Genomic DNA, 16401 nt, shown 5'->3' with positions numbered 1-16401 from the left:
AGCTGTCTCTTGGTGCAGCTTTCTGATTGTCATGTTAGCAGTAAACCAAGCTGCATGTCTGGCTTGAATGAGACACTTTTTGAAATTAATTCAAATTGAATGAGTTGTTCATTAAAAGGTGAAATATGGAAGTCTGCTATATAAAACTACAGGCTGCACAGCCCATTCACTATTGTCTGCAGTAATGGGGAATAGGGAATACCCACATGTATTTATAGTTGCTTCATGAATGTAACTGGACCTACAGACTGAAGACATACATCTTGCTTTCTGCTTTTCACCGAGTTTAGAAATCAGGTAGTGCACAAGGCAAGATGATGAAGACAAGTTGTAAGGTGCTCTCCCTCAGGTAGTATTTTAGAAACGCTTGTGTTTGAAAACTGCCAAGATGAGAGAATATTCAGCATATTCAGTGGTGCCGTCACTAAGCCTCAGTTTTTAAATTTGGCTGGGTTTGAGCTGTCCCTCTGGAGAGATAATACCTCTGAATTCATGCATGTCTGTGTTTTGGCTAAGGTTGTAAAATGATGATATATCTAGTTGGCATTGTGTGTTAACTGCAGCATCATGTACACGAGGGAGACATTTGCACACAATTGAGAATGATTTTTTATGAAGGTTTAGTGGCCAAAGCAGTAGCCTCTTAAAATGCTATAGCCAGTTCTGATGCCTGTCTATTTACATAATTTTTTTCAAATACAAAAATGAAATGTCGGTGGCCATCTGTTTGTTTTCTCTGCTTAGCAGCTTATTACTGAGTGTTAAGTACTATATGACTCTTCAAAAGGCATATTTGAAATGCCTATTCATATTACCTGATTTGGGTACTTAAGAAAATGCAGATGCAATTCCTGGGACCATAGGAAGCCAGGTCAGCATATAGTTTATAGAGATGGATGCTTCCCCGGGAGGATTATAAAACAGCTCACTGATGAGTCTACAGTAGATAGTGAGAATGTATCGTCTGTATCCACATCTGAGTTAATTGTTCACCACACTTGAATAATTATTTAAATTTCAGCTGAAAGTCTTAACATTATCTTCTAATGTTCTTAACACTTTACCTAATTTATCTGATGTTTTTGTGTTTTGATTTTTGTCTAGTACAGCAGGAAGATCAGAAAAATTCAGGGATTCAACCATGTTGGCTTGCTTTCTGGCTCTGTGTGAACAAGCTTTTCTCTGAATTTATTAATGCTGCTTTGATTCTTTGTTTCTTACACCAACTTTTAAATTTTCTTCTGTTATCCAGGCTCACAAAACAAGCGTATTTTCAGTTACTCTTTTTAGTTACATAGTAGTAAAACCTTATGGGGACAGCAGTGTTCTTGTGATCTGCTTTGTGTCACTTGTCTGTGTGTTGTTGAAGGAACTATGGTTCCTTCAGTGAAAGCTAGTTATGTAGCAGTGAATATGACTGAAAATGAACAATTGAGTGTAGCTTCTTCTTTTTACAGTAGCATTTTAGAAGTATTTAGGAGTATTATGAAAGGGAGATACCTGTGAAGGACTTTGTTTAAAGTTTCAAGCGTAGTTAGGTAGGTAGGCATTGACATAGTTCACTTAATACATGCCTTTAAAACTTTTTTATCCTTTGCAAATTGCAATTGCAGCGCATGGACATGGATCGTCGCAGGGAGGATGCCAGAAACCCTAAACGTAAACCCCGCCTGATGGAGGAGGATGAATTACCATCCTGGATTATTAAGGATGATGCTGAAGTTGAAAGGCTTACATGTGAAGAAGAGGAAGAAAAAATATTTGGAAGAGGATCCCGTCAACGCAGGGATGTGGACTACAGTGATGCTCTCACAGAGAAACAGTGGCTGCGGGTAGGTTGTACCTTTTGGTTGGTTTATTTTACACTTGAAACTTTTTGGTTGGTTGTTTTTTACACTTGAAGCTTATTCATTTGTGGTGGGTTTTTCTTTTCATTTTGGAGACTGCACCAAGGAGAGCATGAGAGGCCTAACATTGCCTCATTATCCAGCTTCTGCTGCTGTGTTAAAGATACATTTTGAACTGCACTGCAGAAACTTAAATCAGTGTTACTAAGTGCCGAATCAGGACTATGATAGCATTCTACTGGAACTATTCTTATTTCCATGGGTCTTACATCTTTAGGTACTTTTGTAAGTCTTGGCTTTCAGATACATGAAGAATTCTTTAATGTTCATGAAAACTATTACTCAATGCGTATTGAAACATTCTGTGCTGCAGAAGCTTATTATATTTTTAAATACCTGTGTTTAATCCTTTTAAGGATTCAGAATTTTTCACTTAAGTTTTCTTTCTCTCAGGCTATTTAATTTCCAAGGCTTGAGCATTGATTGGCTCCACTGAGATCAAAACATTTGATAAATGATTTAAGAATTTAGGACCTGAAAGCGAAGATTCTATACTTAACTTATACCAAATGTGGGATTTTGTCTCTTGCTGTTCTTTGAAATACACATTCAATTAATAATAGCGCATGTGTCTTTTCAGTGTGGTAGCAATAGCATGGTAAAGAGGTGAGGAATGATTGTTGGAAAGGTTTTTCAGAAATTTGATAATAGTATGATTTCCAAAACTTAAAAAGAAAGTATTGTAAGTGCAAAACTAATTTACATGGTTTGGCAAAGTTTTGTTGTAGAATAATTACAGACAATACCAACAAGAATATAAAGTGTAGGTTTTGTGTATAATTTGCTAAAGATAGGTAAAAATCTTACCTACTTAGTTTCAAATGGGATGTTTGTGAGACTGCATTGTGCAATACTGTACTAAGAGCTAATCCAGATGTGTTGCTTAGGGGAGAAGAGGCTTGAATTATACACCAGCTGTAAATTTATGCAAGTCCATGAAACTACAGGGGTTTTATACTTGACATTTTCAAGTAGTCAGTGGAGAAGAAAGATCTAGAAACATAAATTCCTGTCTGGATTCTTGAACATTTACCTATCCTACAGTGGAAGTGCTTGCAGTATAGTGTACATCTACTCAGGGTCATTTTAAGCTACTTCTTTTAATGATGGAACACTCTGGCTGTGGCAGCATAGAAGTTAGCTTTGGCTTTCATGTTTTGTGTCTTGAGTTGGCTGTAATATTTGTTTTGAGTGCATTATTGTCAAAAATAGCAGGCCTAAAAGAAATCACCTGGTCCCTGTCATACTCCAGGCAGAATCACCCAGTCCTGCGTCAGTTATAATAGTTCAGGATCTGACCTCTTCTAGACATTCCTGAGCAGTGAACTTAGAAGTCCACAGTTTTTAACTGTTTGGCTTTTCATTGTATTTTATTCCACTTTTCCTGTTGGATTTTACACTTACTACATCATCCTAAGTACTCTGCTCATGCAGAACAGCCTGATACCTCTCTTTTTTTTAACATTTCTTTGTGTCATAGAGGAATTGTCTCCCAGTTGAGTAAATTCATAAGGTTAATAATGACTGCTTATGCAATATTTTCCCCTAGTTCCTGTTTTCTAGATCTCTTGATTGTTTTCACTGATTTCCTCTAGTTGTTCTACATGTGACTGACATCTTTCTACAAGTTTGATCAAAAGCTAGACATCAGAATTCCAGATCCAGTGTCATTTGAATAAGGAGTTCGTTTGCATAACTTCCATGCTACTTACACCTCACAGTCCAGTAATTAATTTTTTAACATGGAAGGTATTGACTCATGTTAAATTTTTGATCCAGTATAAGACCTTAATCTTTTTCTGTGGCTCTGCTTCCTTGCTAGCTTTTCAAAATCATGTTCCATATAGTTGATCTTTCCTTCCTAAGAGGATTTAGCATATGCCCTTGTTGAATAATTTCCAAGTTTTTTTCACCAAAATTACTCTGAATTTTTAGCCTGTCCTTGAGTGAACTTCAGGTCACCTTCATGTTCTTTTGAGATTTAGTAGGCATACCTTCTATTCTGTCTTTCTAAAGACACTAAAAACACTGAAGTGCTGGACTGCTTTATGAGAAATAGAACTCACTCTTTAATCAAATTTTGAAAGATTTAATAGGAGACAAGGTCAACAAGGCAAAACAGCGCTGGCTGCATAGCACACCCTCAACAGTAGCAACCCCCCCTTATATGCCCCTGGGTATTGCATCAGCTAATTACATAGTTATAAAGCATTTTTCATATTAAAACCATCTTGAACTAATTAACATGGCTCCTCCCCCATCCTGCCTTTTTAGAGCATGTGTAGTTGTCTTCGTGGAGGGTAGTTGTTACTGTTCTATGCATTCAAGAGGTTTCCATTCCCTCATTGGTTAGATGTTATCCAATTACAACAATCCTCCTATCTCAGTACAACCTTCGTGTTAAAAATAGCTCCAATCCCCAGTGAAAGTCAACACTCAGCCCCCTCCCCTCATAACAACAAAACCACTCCCACAGAACCAATATTAAAATGCACTTAACAACAGAACCACTCCCACAAAGCCAACATTGCAATGTACAACACATCTGCGAAAGCCAGCACTATAAAATGTACTTTTCACAATTTGATAAAAAGCTATACAGTTCTACGCTGAAAACGATTTCTGAGCTGGTCCCTGTATGCTTGGTAGTAATTGTTTCCATTGTTTGCTTCTGAGACTGTTTTGTGAGGCTGTCTTGGGGTGACTTTATGATGTGTATCCCATATCGCTGCCTATGCCCAGAAATTCATTCCTGTGCCTTTCTATGCCTCTAAACTGAGCCTGAGAGGGGGAAGGAAAAAACTGAGCAAAACTTTTGCAAAGCAGTTTGCAGCTTGTTCAAGGTCACACACAGATAGCAATTGGTTTTCCCCACTGCGGCAGGGGAGGGAGGAAGCACCCGGATTGCTGCGCCCAGGACAGTTTTTTGGCCAGTGGTTCAGCTGCTTTGTTCTCTGGAGAGAGACTGTGAGTTGAATTTTTCCTTCTCTGGAATTTCGGATGTTCTCCCTTTTCTACTGGACTGCTTGATTGCTTTAACATCAGAACACATCGGGAGGACTTTCCACTGGGCACAGAGGGCCTGGCCCCGGCCCAAGCCCCAGCTCCGAGGAGACCAAAGGGAGGACTCTCACGCTTTCCCAGGTTTTTCCTCCACAGTGAAAGATTTTACCATTTAACATTATTTTCCTTTCCCGTGTGTTTGTTAAATAAATAGTTTTGTCTTCTTCACTTTCCTTCGAGGAAAATTTATTTTTTCCCGAACCTGGTGGGGGAGGGGTGGTTGTGCCTTCTCTCAGAGGATATATTTCTAAATTTGGCCAAACCGGTACAGAGGCCAAGTTAGAAACCTTGCTAGGCAAGATGGTACATACACTACCCCTTTTTCACCGTGGCTTGTTACTCTGTTGAGAGAAATTATTCTCCCTTCTCTCTTGAGTGATTAAGCATGTTTTCAAATTAGCTAAGTTGCCTTAAGTCAGACTGCTTCACAGTGCATTGCAATCACTATATAACTTTACTGTATACATAGCTTAACATGCTTTCAGGTGCACTTGAGGGTGTGATGAAACAAATGAAAGCATAAGAACTACTAATACTTTTCAGTCTCTTCAGTAGAATTACATTTATAATGTAACATTGCTTATGCACGTTTAGAATAAAACTACCGAATTGGGTAGATAATGAAATATAAGTAAAGTTTTCTAAGGTTTTTTTCATTATCTTATTTTCCATGTGTGTGAAACAGAGTTGTCACACCCATTGCCCTCTCAGCATCATCACTTTTATGTCTTTGAGAATATGTTTTTCTGGTAATGACATCTCTGGAAGATGTCATAATAATGGTGTGCAACATATTCAGGGGAATACTTAACTGTATAAACATAAAAAAAAGTGGCAGATAGTTTCTAAGCATAAACTTCTATCTACTTTATAAGGCACTTGTATCTTGTGGGTTCCTCACTGTAACCTATAATAGTGTCATACATAGCACATGAAAACAGTGAATGGTTTCATGCTAACTTGGATGCGGTGAACTACTTCACTTCATGTCAGTTGAACTGACTGAAAATAATCAACAAGTTCTGAATTAAGAGTGATATTTTAATTCATAAGATGCCCTTTTAGCTGTGTTCTGTGTCATGCCATTTTCCAAACCATGGGTCTGTTTTTATTGCGGTATTACAAAAGAAGGAGATTTATTTACCAGCAGCAAGGGATGCCCCTCACATTTTTCTCTTGCTGTGGCTTCTGTTACAGCTTTTATAGCTATCTTCTCATGGGGTTTTCTGAATAAAACTTTGCATTTCTGATCAGTAAGTTGGTTTCATAATACTGGTATGTAGTCCTGAGCTGTGTCTTTTATGTCTTGGGGAGTTGACTAGATCTCTTCTTTTCCAAAGAGTTTTGCCTCATTCAGCAGACACAGCTCTGACTGTGGAATGGGTGCTGGCTCCTTTCCAGTTAGACCCTGAACCCTCTGCTGATACATGCAGCACTGGAGAGTGTAGTTCTGGCTGTGGCAGATCCCAACAGGACCTCAAGGACAGTACACCTCAAGGTCTGTATGCATGCATGTACACTGACCAAGTATGTCAGCTCCGTTCTTACTAGGAGGTCAAGTGCCTGAGTTTGGAAGCAAGGGACAAAATAATTACAGAAGCCAAACCTGTAATCTTAGGCAGTATTTAGTGAGAGTGTGCTGCTGCTCAGAACAGCCTGTAATTCATTGACAGTCTCCCAGGAAAACTCTTAAGACAGAAACAGGCTTCATCACTAGCTGTCGCTGCAGCCTGCTGTTCTCCAACTGTTGGCATGACAACCATATTTCCTTTAAAAAAAAAAAATCTGGAAGGAGGAGTTTGCTTCCTGATCCTACAAAGCGTTTATATTCTGGAAGGATTTCATGCTCTAGCAGATTCTGTCCCCGCACTGCTTCTAACAGAACTGCAAAATACTTCGCTCGTTCCCATGGCATATTATTTTTGAGAGGGGTCATCTACTAAGAACTTGATTGCCTAAGACAGGCTTCCAGAAACAGAGGATTTGTTTGAGTAGGTAAAAGACCCTTAAGACAGTTGCATCTGGTTTCAGCTTCTCATGCAATTTAATTGCTGGCTAGGTGACATAAATAAAATTTTAGTCCCTAGTTGTGCCTGTTAATTTGAAATAGCTTTATATGTTGGCCAGGGTACAAAATTATCTGAGGTATATATCTGAATTATCTGTACTCATAGCTGAATACAAAATCAGCAGTGTGTCATTTATGTCATGCAGACATGCAAAGTCATGCTTGTTTTGCTGATCTAGAAATTGTGAGTGAAATTCATGCATTTGGTTTGTAATTAGTCAATCTTACTTAAAGACACACAGTGCTGGCTTTCACTCATACAGAATATCTGGTGAATATTGTTTATGTAACAGAGTCATGACATAAATTTTATTTATGTTTACTAAAGTCGTGTTGTATAATAAATCAAACTGCCTAGCAGGGAAATTTTTGGATGTGTTTTCAACTATTTCCTGTTCAACGGGAACTTTAAGTAACTTTTTGATTTTACACACTCTCTAATAGTCTGTTAACAGCTTTCGATAGCAGAGATAATAAAGTGGGTCAGCTTGTTTCAAGTAGGTTTGTGTTTTCTGAGAGAGCTTCACTTCTATGTATTTAACTTCAGAATCAATACTAGGAAGGTATTTTAAGACATTTTTTGTAAACTGGGATGGTGGAATTTGATTTTACAGTATTGTTTTGCTGATGGATAGGGTCAGAGACAGACATCAACTTAACGAATAGTGTAACTTACTGTAATGCAAAACTGCAAAGAATCACAAAAGGATAAGCTAAGCAATGACATAGTCATTACTACAAAAACATCCCTGGAGTGATTATGAAAGATTACAGTTACCGTACTTCACCCTTCATCCATATCCACGTAGCGGCTGGGGGAAGATGTCACAGCGAAGGACTGGAGAACCATGCCCAGTAACTGAGAAATCATGTGGTGCGTCTGCCTTTGCAGGCAGCGAGGCTTCCAACTTTGCTGTGAGAGCAGCCCAGCTTTTACAATAAGCAAGCTACCATTACTTCTAATGCAGGAACATCTGGTTTTATTCTCCTATTGGGTTTCTCCCAAAGCCTGGCCAGGACTTAAGGAGGAACCAAGGAAGTTGTCTTTGATCCTTCGCCCCCAAACAAGGCCATATATGGCCTTGTCCAGTTTCTAAATGTGGGAAGATAAATACCTATGTCATATTGCTAATAATACTTCACTAATTAGTGGATACATAGAACATTTGGTTGGAAGATTCGTCTAGAGGTCAGCTTTGTCACAGGGCCTGTTCTTCAGGCCTTACTACTTCAAGTATTCTTCATTAGGTACAGAATACCTGTCTGTAAAATTAGCATTACAGTCTGTAACTGTTTTAGTCTATATTGGAGGCTGAAATTCTTAGAAGGAGGGAAAAAAAGAAGTTTTTAGTCAGTGAATAGTTTATCAGCATAGTTCATATATGTACCCCTGGTTTTCTCTCTTCATTTCTATTCTGTAACATTTTTGGTTACAATTGCAAAGTTTCCTCAGTTGCTGCTAAACCTGTTTAACAATCAAGTGAGTGAGTATTTGCGCAGGACATTTGGAGAAAATTGCATTCTGATCTAAACCCTGCTCTGTAGTATTGAATTGCAGATCCAGTTGTTAAGCTGTACAAGAAAACAAGTCACATTTAAAAGTCTGTTACTGGAAGATCAAAAAGTCCACCATCCTAGGGTGTTGTCTGTTTTGTGACCAGCGATCATCAAAGTGCCCCAGGTACTATTTTCAGATGTTCAATGTGAGGCTGATCAGTTTTATGCATGTGGAAGCTGCTTTTTGAAAGGTTGGAAAGTTGGACATGACTTCAAGGCCTCATTGAACCAAGCCATTTTTATATTCTGTATACTTACAGAATATATCTTTCATGTCCTTCTCATGAAATTCAATTCAGAATCTACTTAAGAAAAAGGGAAAAAGGGTGCTTTCACATTGCAGTGAATTAAAACTAGTGAAGCAGAAAGGGTGTTTTCTTGGTTTTTCATGGATGAGAGGGAATTTTAATGCATCTATCTGATAGCTTTCGTTAGCTATTTTGGCAGGATGGCTTTGTTAGTTTATAAAGGAAAGAGCCTGATTTACACTGGGTAATTTCTCAGAAATTCTTTTGTCTTTTCTCAGAATGTGGAATCAGGATTGAGAGTGTTAATTTTGGAAACTGAAAAAGTACTTTGAAATGCTTCTTCAATATTTCAGGATTATTCTCCATAAAGAAATTTTTAGTATTTGATGAATAGGGGTTTTTTGTGAGAAAGACTTCAAGTCAGGAAATCTGAACAGCTGTTTATGAGGACTAGTTATCAGTAAAACAGTGCCATACTTTCGTAGGATTCTTTTTATTTTTAGTCTGTGATTTTGACTATACAGTGTTACATGTAAAGTACCGTAACACATATTAACATAACTTCAAGTGGAATTGTACATCTGTTCTGCTCTAGAAAACATTAAATAGTAATGCCATGTAAGTACTTACTTTTTAAAAATGTGGGGAATACTGTTAGCATTAGGCTAAAATAAACTTCATTTTCTTTGAAATAGATATATCCTCTGACCATATGTATGTCTATATATACCTTATGTATACCAAGTTTACATAGCCTGGAAGCTGTGAGTTTAAAATCTGGGTTTCAGGTTTTGTTGTATCAGTACTGTTCCAAGTGCAAAATTTTTCATGAGAAGAATTAGGCCCTGTGGTTAAGATGCCAGTACTCTTTATGTGGAGGGTCAAAATTCAGATCAACTGCCTGGAGGAGACAGAGGGGAGACCTCACTGCAGTTACACTTCCTCATGAGAGGAAGAGCAGGGGCAAGCACTGATCTCTTCTCTGTGGAGACCAGTGACAGGACCCGAGGGAATGGCCTGAAGTTGTGTCAGGGGAGGTTCAGGCTGGGTATCAGGAAAAGGTTCTTCACCCAGAGGGTGGCTGGGCACTAGAACAGGCTCCTCAGGGAAGTGCTCACCAAGCCTGCCAAAGTTCAAGAAGCATTTGGACAATGCTCACAGGCACATGGTGTAACTCTTCAGTGCTCCTGTGCAAGGCCAGGAGTTGAGTTGATGGTCCTTGTGGGTCTCTTCCAGCTCAGAATATTCTATGACTCTAAACCTGAAACAAAAACAACTATTCACAGAACCCACAAGAACAGAAGTCTGCATTAAAAGTCTAAAGCATTATTGTTGTTGGGGGCATATGACAGTGAAACTAAAAGCAGCAAACATTTTAATATTTGGGTCCACTGCATTGTTATGTTTTCTGACATGACTTACAGTAACAGTGATAGGTGATATGCAGTAGCTAACCTTCTGTCAACAATCAGTATTTGAATAAACACAATACATTTTCGTATGTTGATTTGCGTTTGCAACATGGGTAAGTTACTCATACCTTTCCAAGTGTATATTGTGGCCAAAGTATTTATTCACTCTGTGAAAAGGGAGCCATTTAATATTTTGCCTTGTCATCAGAGGCAAATTGAGAGACCTTTATTGTAAAAGGCCGTCATCTGAAGGCAGACCTGAGCAGGTGATGGAAGTCTTTATGCTGATGTTTTTCATGCAGTACGCATGCAGGCAAAAGTAATTCTTCTGATGGACTGGTGTATGTATGCAGAGCTCTGCTTCTTCTATAGCAACTACTTTGTATAGCAACTTAAATGATAGCAACTTGTCTCTTCTTGTATATAAATAAGTATGGAAGTACTAACTTAACAGATATGGAAAACCAAGGAAGTTTCAGACTGAATTTCTCAAAAACTATTCAGCCAAAGCTTAGGCATGTCGTGACTGGCAGTTAGATTCCTGAGTCATCCTGAAGTACACTGCTTGATGAGTACAATAGTGTACTTCCTTGTTCTAGCAGTAAAATTTTAACCTTAAAAAAAATCCTACAAAAACTTTCCAGTATCCACAACCATGTAATTTTGTTTCGTACTCTGAAATTGGCATGTTTAGCAAGTTACAAATCATGGTGCCATGTATATTCATTATGTATTCTTTTCAGTTGCATCTGACATTTTTAGCTGGGTTTCTAATGCAGAACCAAGAACTTTCTTGCTGTTTACAGCCTTACTTTAGTTTTTTGTATATGCACCTATACTGTACTATACTATACTATACTATACTATACATTATTTTGTTGAGAAGCTTCATGTTCTCGTAAGTCATTGGCTTTTCAGGAATCCTTGTACTGTTTGGTTAGTGTTTGCTTAGGTAATAGTTTTTGCTCATCAGACTGTGATTTGCATTGCATCTTATCCCAGAAGAACAAAAAAGCCTTCTAGACAGATTCTAGTCGTGTTAGATTTTTATTTTTAGGTTGTAATATGCATATAAAGGATCAGGTCTACTGTGACTCCTGGCACAGTCAGATAACTGCACCTTTAGAAGCATCCTGAAGACACAGAACTCACTGCATCGCTGCTCAAAGTTAGCATCACAACATACTGTTTTAGTATAAAATACGTGAAAGATACATATAATTTAGCTTTTCTCAGCAAGTTTTCCAAAGTTTGACTTATTTTTGTTCTATGCAGTCTTCCTCCAAATTCTTCTAAGTTACTAAAAAACTGTGTTGGAACTGTCATAAAGGGCTACCTTCTGCTGTTTATTATTTAAATACAGTCTATTTCTATAAGCAATTTTTTTTCCTCTGCCGGCACAGGAAGTGAGTATTCTAACGTCTTGCCATATATTTCTGTCATCTCATGCTCTCTTAGCACTGTGTGCTTTCCATTCTTAATTGCCTCAGAGTACTTACATTAATAATGATAGATCTTTAAACTAAATTTCCCATGCTATTGGAAAAATCCTTAATCTGTTTTCTGTGAATAAGTAGTTAAAAGAGATCTGTGAGCATCTACTGAAAAATAATTAAACTACAATGGTTTCTGAAAGCTGTTACTTTTTTCTTCTCCCATGTTTATTTTTTGCAACATACTTTATTGGTTTTGTTTTGATTTTTTCTCAGTTTTGCTCCCATTTAGTTATGTTCCACATTTTGAACTTGGAAGAAAAGGTAACTGCTTGAGAGTATGTGAATATACTTAAATATAAGAGAGAAGAAGAACATATGAAGAAAAATACTTGATGGTATGACTACTAGCAGTAGCTGAGCTTACTTCGACATTCATAAAAATGCCAGTTTAAGCTTTATACTATAAGCTTCTCATGTTACATTATTAAGAGCACTAGGTTTCAGGGCACAAAATTTATGCTCATCTTTAAATTAGAAGCCTTGTGTTAGTCCGTTAATCAAAAAGAGAAAACTTCTACTATTTTTCTGAGTAATTTAGAAGGCACCACTGAATATCTGTTTACTTGAGAGACAAATAGTTCACTTATTCTAACACTACTGATTTATCTCAAAATGAGTGATTCCACACTGGAAATCAACTAATCATCCCTTTGTGTTTTAGTCGTCACCTATGTTGCTTCCATAATGGAAGAAAAGGCATCTTGTTCTTTATAGGGAAACATTCTACTAAGATACGGTATCCTGCTGTTGAGTATGTTGCAGAACAAGAGTTGGTAATGTCTTCTTATCTTTTTCCAGTGCTTAGAATTGTCAATTTTATTTTTACCATAGAGAAGATGCCTGTTGCTGCAAATGTTTGCAATGTTCAGTGGAAGCAAATGTCCTGGAAAGAGCCAAGACTGCAGTTTCTTTGCAAAGAGCTGGTCTGATGAGGGTATAAACCCTGTCTTTATACCAGGTATTTTTCTCATTTAATTAGTAGGGTCTTAGAAGATAAGGGAGACAGTTTTTTGAATGAAGAAGGGCTGAACGTCTGGAAATTTTTTCAAAAATAATTTTTAAAAATCCATTAATTCCCATTCTTAGATTGAATTTTAGGAATTTTTTCATAAGGAATAAAATCAAACAGAAGAAGTCTATTTTTGGTTTTTAGCATTATGAGCTGCAAAACATCATCCACACTGCTAGTCTGCCAGTGGGTGACATTACAAAGTAAAAATTTTCTACTTTTTCCACCACAGAAGAATGTCTTGTCTATAAAAAGGTAAATGTCAAGGGAAAAAAGATAAATTAACATGGTTTAGAATTACCCAGAAACCTGCAGCAGTAACAATATTTTGCAAAATACTAAATACTTGTCTCAGAACTTGGAAAAGAACCCATCCTATGTAACTATTTATTAGTGGTCAGATGTGTTTCTGATTGGTTTTGTATGCATGATCTCGTAAAATAAACAACATCTTAGCTATAGTGGGAGATGATAAATCCTTGGAATGTTGAATTCCTTTTTCTTACTGGTTTTGGGTCTGGTTGTTATTGATGAGTATTTCCATTACCTCATTGCAGCATATTTCCTCCTCGTCTGTGACATTTGTCTGTGCGCCTGAATGGAATGTAGGTGTTAACAGAAATACTAGTAAATTAAACTTTGTTCATAAGCTTTAAATTAATTCATCAACTATTTTAGCAAATCATTAAAAATGAAATTAAAAAGTTATCTCAGAAGAACAACAGAACAATGTATCCCTCCAGTAAAAGATTTATTTTGGGCCAAAGAAGGAAGTTCAGGAAGCAAAACCCTCAGTACAAGCTAAGCTATTACAACCTTGATACTATTTTTCTTCTAAACTCTGAGATTCCAGGGAAATAAGGAACATCTGTTCTGGGACAGAAACATGTTTAGTGTTGACTAAATTCCAAGCTTATTATTTTAAAGGAATTTAAGAAACAATGAGAAAAGTAATCCCCATCACAACCCCCCTGGCACCCACCTCCTCCTGGTACCCATCAGAAAAAGTGATTTTCTCATACAATTAATGTTCTTTGCCCGTTGTTTTGGAGAAGGTAATGTATTTGTTCAAGAAAAAGCATAACTCTAGTACCAATTATCTCAATACTTCTGTCAATACGGATGTCTCTACACTCCAGTAGTAGGCTTTCCTGAATCAGAATTCTCGATAAGACAGGGAGAAAAACGCTTATAAAAATTGAAAAAGGGAGAAATCTTTCCCATTCTCACCTCTCACTGAAGAACACCAGTCACTAAATGCTCCAGAATCTTGTCTATGCAACAAGCATCTTTGTCTCTGACACAGTGAACAAGATAAAGGGGAAAAAATGACGCATCTCTATCATAGTAGATTTTACTTCAAGATGGATTGCTTGTGAATCCGAAGCCAGGAAACATGCCTGCAGTCTTTTCATTACAGTCTTCCAGTACATCTCGTTCAGTCTCTCAATTTTACTTCTAATCATACTCCAAAGATACCTGCAACTAGTTCCAATAGCAGCCTGTTACCGATACTTATTCTTTGTGTTATCAATATGCTGTAAGGTTCTGAACAATAGGAAGGCAATCTGAAATACTCAGGATACCTTGTACTTGAGAAATGCTATTGTAAGATCCCTTTTGGAATATGTTTCTTTATCATCTGGCAATTTCCCTGCATAATTTTTCACAAGTCTGTTATAAATTGTCCTCCAGTCTTGAAGGAGAGCGTTTTTCCCTGTGTTCGGAAACAGGCTATTATTCTAAGTGATGGGAATTCTTCAGCAGCTTATCTAGTTTTCTAAAACAGAAGGGAAGAAGATTTGGGAAACAAACAAAAAACCCCACCACAACTAAACAGTTCAGTGATGAAGAGTAAGAAGATGATATCAATAGTTTCTGGTATAGAATTTTTTTTAATTCCTCCCCCATCGTTCTGTTGCTCCTTGATGAGCTTGGCTTAGTCAAGAGGTTGTTAAAATTAAGTCTTCTTAGCAAGACATTTTGAAAACTCTCTTGACAATTACAGACCTGTAGATCTTCTCAGAGTGTGGCTGAGTAAATATAGACCACAGAATAGTGATGATTTTTTGGTAGTTCCACATTCAGGTACTTGACACAGTATGTATTTTCTCAGTGCTCTGATTGGTTAAGCAAAGTATCTTTATAGTCAGCATGATACAGTTGTTCCTTTCTATGACTCAATTCCTTCTCTCTAATGGAGCACTTTCAAGGTGCTCACTTAGCTGGCAAGCAGTGGATGCTGGCATCACGAGTAGTTAATTGTGCTCTTCAATTTCTCTCTCCCCAAAGTTTTTGAAAATCTCATTGGTGCAAAATCAGTTTGAGGAGTTCCATTTAAAATCACTGTTTGCCTTTTGGGGAAGGGACAAATGAGACTAGTTACAGGTTTTTTTTTTAACCGAGATTAGTAAGATTTCACTTTGGAACAAAAGAAAATTGTATGTGCTTGTCAGTGGGGTTTGTCATAACTTAGAGTTTACTTGTGCTGGCTCTGGATGATGCTTTACATAATAATAATACTGAAGATGAAGCTTTAGCATTAAGATACCTTATATCAAGATTAAGTATTAGGATATTTGACCTGAAACAATTTTCTCAGACCCAAAAGAAAACACTGAAGATAAAAGCTTTGATCCTATTAATATTTTAAGTCAATACCTATTTTTTTTAATATTATGCATGTTGCTTTGGTTGAGACCATTTCTCTTTAAAGATAACTCATACTCTTGCATGGTTATATCAGGTCATTTTGACACCAGTCTTTAAATCAAAATGTAGGAAAAAGCTATAATTTACATTATTGTTCTCCTTAATGTCTAAATATAGGCAGCTGAAGTTTCAGTGCAAATAATTAAGCAAGTATTAATAATTTTCAAATGTAAAACAGAAAACAGTCTGTCTTCTCTTGCCTCTTAAAAAGATGCTGGTTTCGATGTTGTGATGACACAGACTCTTGATTGATGAACACATGGGTGAAGTTTTTTTACCGTATTACATTTGCCGTATTTGGTGGAAGTTCAGCCTATCTGAGAAGACCAGATATATTACAAGTTGATTTGTTTTTGCAATAATTGCATTTTGAGTTTTTAGAAAAAACAGTACTTTTATGAAAGCAAGTTAGAACTGGATGTAGTCACTAATTCTTTGCCTTTGACAGATTCTGGTCTATATTGTGTTTTAGTTTAGTCCCAGAAAAACTAGGCTGGTAAATCTGTAGTGCAATAATATCGAACAAGGAGAGGAAATGGAATTAAAATAACTCTTCATCAATCTTTATAATTATTTTCAGGTATTTATTATTGCACTGATAGAGTATCTTAAGGCGTTTCATCTAATTGTCAAGTGTTAATGGCATTCTTCCTCGCAGTCTTTATCTTGTATACTGACCTCCCTGTTGTTGCATAGGAAGATAAAAGTACAGTGTAAGGAAACTTGCTCTAGAGAGCCAAGAAACAATTCCAGCATGGGGAAATTAGAAGCAGTCTCAGATGTCAGGAATGTTAATGGTAAAAAAATAAGCAAAAGAACTGGATTTTGAAGAGATCTATTTAAGAATGTGAACTGCAGTGTGGAAAGTTGAAGTCTTCATTGGTCGTGAGATTTAATCTGAGAACAAATGTAAAATAAAGAATGGTAGG

At 37.0% G+C, this 16401-nt stretch overlaps 1 protein-coding gene across 5 annotated transcripts in view; it reads left to right on the top strand.

Moving 5' to 3' along the window:
* The window catches only part of SMARCA2 (SWI/SNF related, matrix associated, actin dependent regulator of chromatin, subfamily a, member 2), a 121697-nt gene that overhangs the window by 80357 nt on the left and 24939 nt on the right, over window positions 1-16401 (top strand). For all 5 annotated transcript variants that reach the window (XM_032096663.1, XM_032096659.1, XM_032096661.1 and 2 more), the window contains one exon: window positions 1614-1832. In XM_032096663.1, the coding sequence (XP_031952554.1) occupies window positions 1614-1832 (219 nt within the window). The remainder of the gene's footprint in view (window positions 1-1613; window positions 1833-16401) is intronic.

This window comes from Corvus moneduloides, chromosome Z (assembly GCF_009650955.1).
Source record: "Corvus moneduloides isolate bCorMon1 chromosome Z, bCorMon1.pri, whole genome shotgun sequence".
Classification (NCBI taxonomy): Eukaryota; Metazoa; Chordata; class Aves; order Passeriformes; family Corvidae; genus Corvus; species Corvus moneduloides.
The sequence above is the reverse complement of the archived record's forward strand: the minus strand, read 5'-3'. Positions and strand labels throughout refer to the sequence as shown.